Here is a 2372-nt window from a genome sequence, read left to right on the forward strand (position 1 = left end):
GTAACTTGGTATATATATGCCAACTGGAATCTGACTTAGCCGTGGTTTCTGGTGTTCGTAAATCGTAACAGAGATAACGTTCAACCGAACTGAAGCTACTATATTAAATTACTAAATTTGGAGCCAAATATTCCATCTGGGAGGTCTTGAATATAATACTTAAGAAATGAAAGAATATTACTATACATATTAAATTGGACATAGCAACATCTCTCTCTCTCTCTCTCTCTCTCATACAGCCCAACACCTCATAAAGCAAGGGGCCATACATACACAGAAGAACATCCACACAAACCCTCTCAAAAACATTCTTTTTCTTCAGCTTTTGTATCCAGTTCAAGAAAAGCGGTTTTTTTTCTCTCTTTTTGAGAAGAACAGTTTCTTCTACCTTCGCTTCGCTTCAGCCATGGACACTGCTCAATGGCCACAGGTACAGCACAACCTATTTCTTCGCCTTCTTCATCTTATTCCTCTTCTTAATTCACACATATATATGGCTCTGCTCTCTTAAATTTGTTCATTGTGAGTTATTAATGGCCATTTGGTGTGAGGATGATGGTGATGTTGTTCAAGTCCCCACATAGAATTGGATGGAGTTTTTATCAGATCTTCAAACATGTTTGTTTCACTTTATCTTTTGCTAGCTTAGGTGATAAAGGAAAAGAGCTCACAAATTTTCCTTTTCTTTTAGCTGGTCTGATACAATTCTGAAAAAGTGTAATAAAAAGGAGCTCCACATTTGTTTTTATCTCCTTTGTCTTTCTCTTACCCTCCTTTAATTCTCAGTTCAGTACTACCAGTACTGATTGTTAGAGTCTATCTGTTTGATCTAAAATTTGGCTTCATTTTCAGGGAATTGTGGTGAAACCCATAGAAGACATAGTAACAAACACATGCCCTAAGCCTTCTCATGCTAATAATCTAGAGAGGAAACTTGCAAGGCCTCAGAAAGAATCTGCCCTAAACTGTCCAAGGTGCAACTCCACCAACACCAAGTTCTGTTACTACAACAACTACAGCCTCACACAACCCAGATACTTCTGCAAGACCTGTAGAAGGTACTGGACTGATGGGGGGTCCCTCAGGAACATCCCAGTCGGGGGAGGCTCAAGGAAGAACAAGAGATCATCATCTTCTTCCTCATCCACCACAACTTCAAGCATTTCGAACAACTCATCAAAGAGGCTTCCTGATCTGATACAACCCCAAGGCAACCAAGGTAACCAAGGCAACCAAGGCCAAGATCTAAACCTGGGTTTTCCATCCAATCAAGTTTTTGCACATCATCAAATCCCAAACATTGATCAGAACGGTGACAAGAACAACAACTCTTCTAGCACTAGCACTACTACCACAGCATCTCACCTCTCAGCTTTGGAGCTTCTCACTGGTTTGACCTCCAGGGGTTTGAACTCCTTCATGCCCATGCCAGTACCCAACTCAGATCCCAACCGCAACAACAGTGGAAGTGTGTATACATCTGGGTTTCCCATGAGTGAGTTGATGATCAAGCCAACCCTTAATTTCTCTCTTGATGGGCTTGGAAGTGGGTACGGAAGTGCTCTACAAGGTCATCATGTTCAAGAAAATAATGGGAGGCTTTTGTTTCCATTTGAGGATTTAAAACAAGTTTCAGGCAGTGGTGGTATTGATCATCATCAGCAGAATAACAAGGAGCATCATCACGGTGGAGACTCAACCGGGTATTGGACTGGAATGTTTGGAGGAGGAACATGGTAAAAGTTTGAGAAGATCAAACTATCCTACTCTTTTCTTTCTTTCTTTCTTCCTGATTTTAATCTCTATTTATTATCTTCTTCTCTCTCATGGTGGTGGGCGACTTATTTGGATTTCAGAGTTCTTAAGTACTAACAGATCATAGGATACCTGGGGGTTTTCTTAATTTATCACTTTGGATTTCTTCTTATTTGTCTTGGTTTAATTATGGTGGGTTATTTTCTGGAGCTTATTTTAGATTGGCTTCATAAAATTAAGGGTGACTTTACTTGAATATACTACTAGTCTACTACTCTATGAGGATATTAGAAGCAGTGATGATCGAGAAGACCGACAGACCAGAATTTTTTTTGGGTATGTAGCAAGTAGAGAAGAGGCATGCACTACTGTTCTTGCACAATGCCCTTAATTTATTTCATGTAATTGATCTTCTCTAGCTATTTTATCACTAAGAGAAAGTAAAGGGCAGCCCACTGTAATTTGTCATCGGTTGGTTGGCTTAATTGGTACAATCAATAATTATATTACATATATACATAAATGTATAATGTGCACTTAGGGATAGCTAAGCTAGCTCTCTCCTTCTCTGTTCTATGTGATGTTGTTTATTTTAAGGTCATATAAATCAGGACAGA

The 2372-nt window shown here is 39.3% G+C and overlaps 1 protein-coding gene across 1 annotated transcript; it reads left to right on the top strand.

The window, feature by feature from the left end:
* The first annotated feature begins 247 nt into the window (after positions 1-247).
* LOC126794221 (dof zinc finger protein DOF4.6-like) lies at positions 248-1969 on the top strand. Its single transcript, XM_050520885.1, has 2 exons — positions 248-430; positions 853-1969. The coding sequence occupies exons 1-2, from the start codon at positions 407-409 to the stop codon at positions 1738-1740; spliced, it is 912 nt and encodes a 303-aa protein (XP_050376842.1). The 5' UTR covers positions 248-406; the 3' UTR covers positions 1741-1969.
* Positions 1970-2372: the final 403 nt, after the last annotated feature.

Source organism: Argentina anserina, chromosome 5 (genome assembly GCF_933775445.1).
Source record: "Argentina anserina chromosome 5, drPotAnse1.1, whole genome shotgun sequence".
Classification (NCBI taxonomy): domain Eukaryota; kingdom Viridiplantae; phylum Streptophyta; class Magnoliopsida; order Rosales; family Rosaceae; genus Argentina; species Argentina anserina.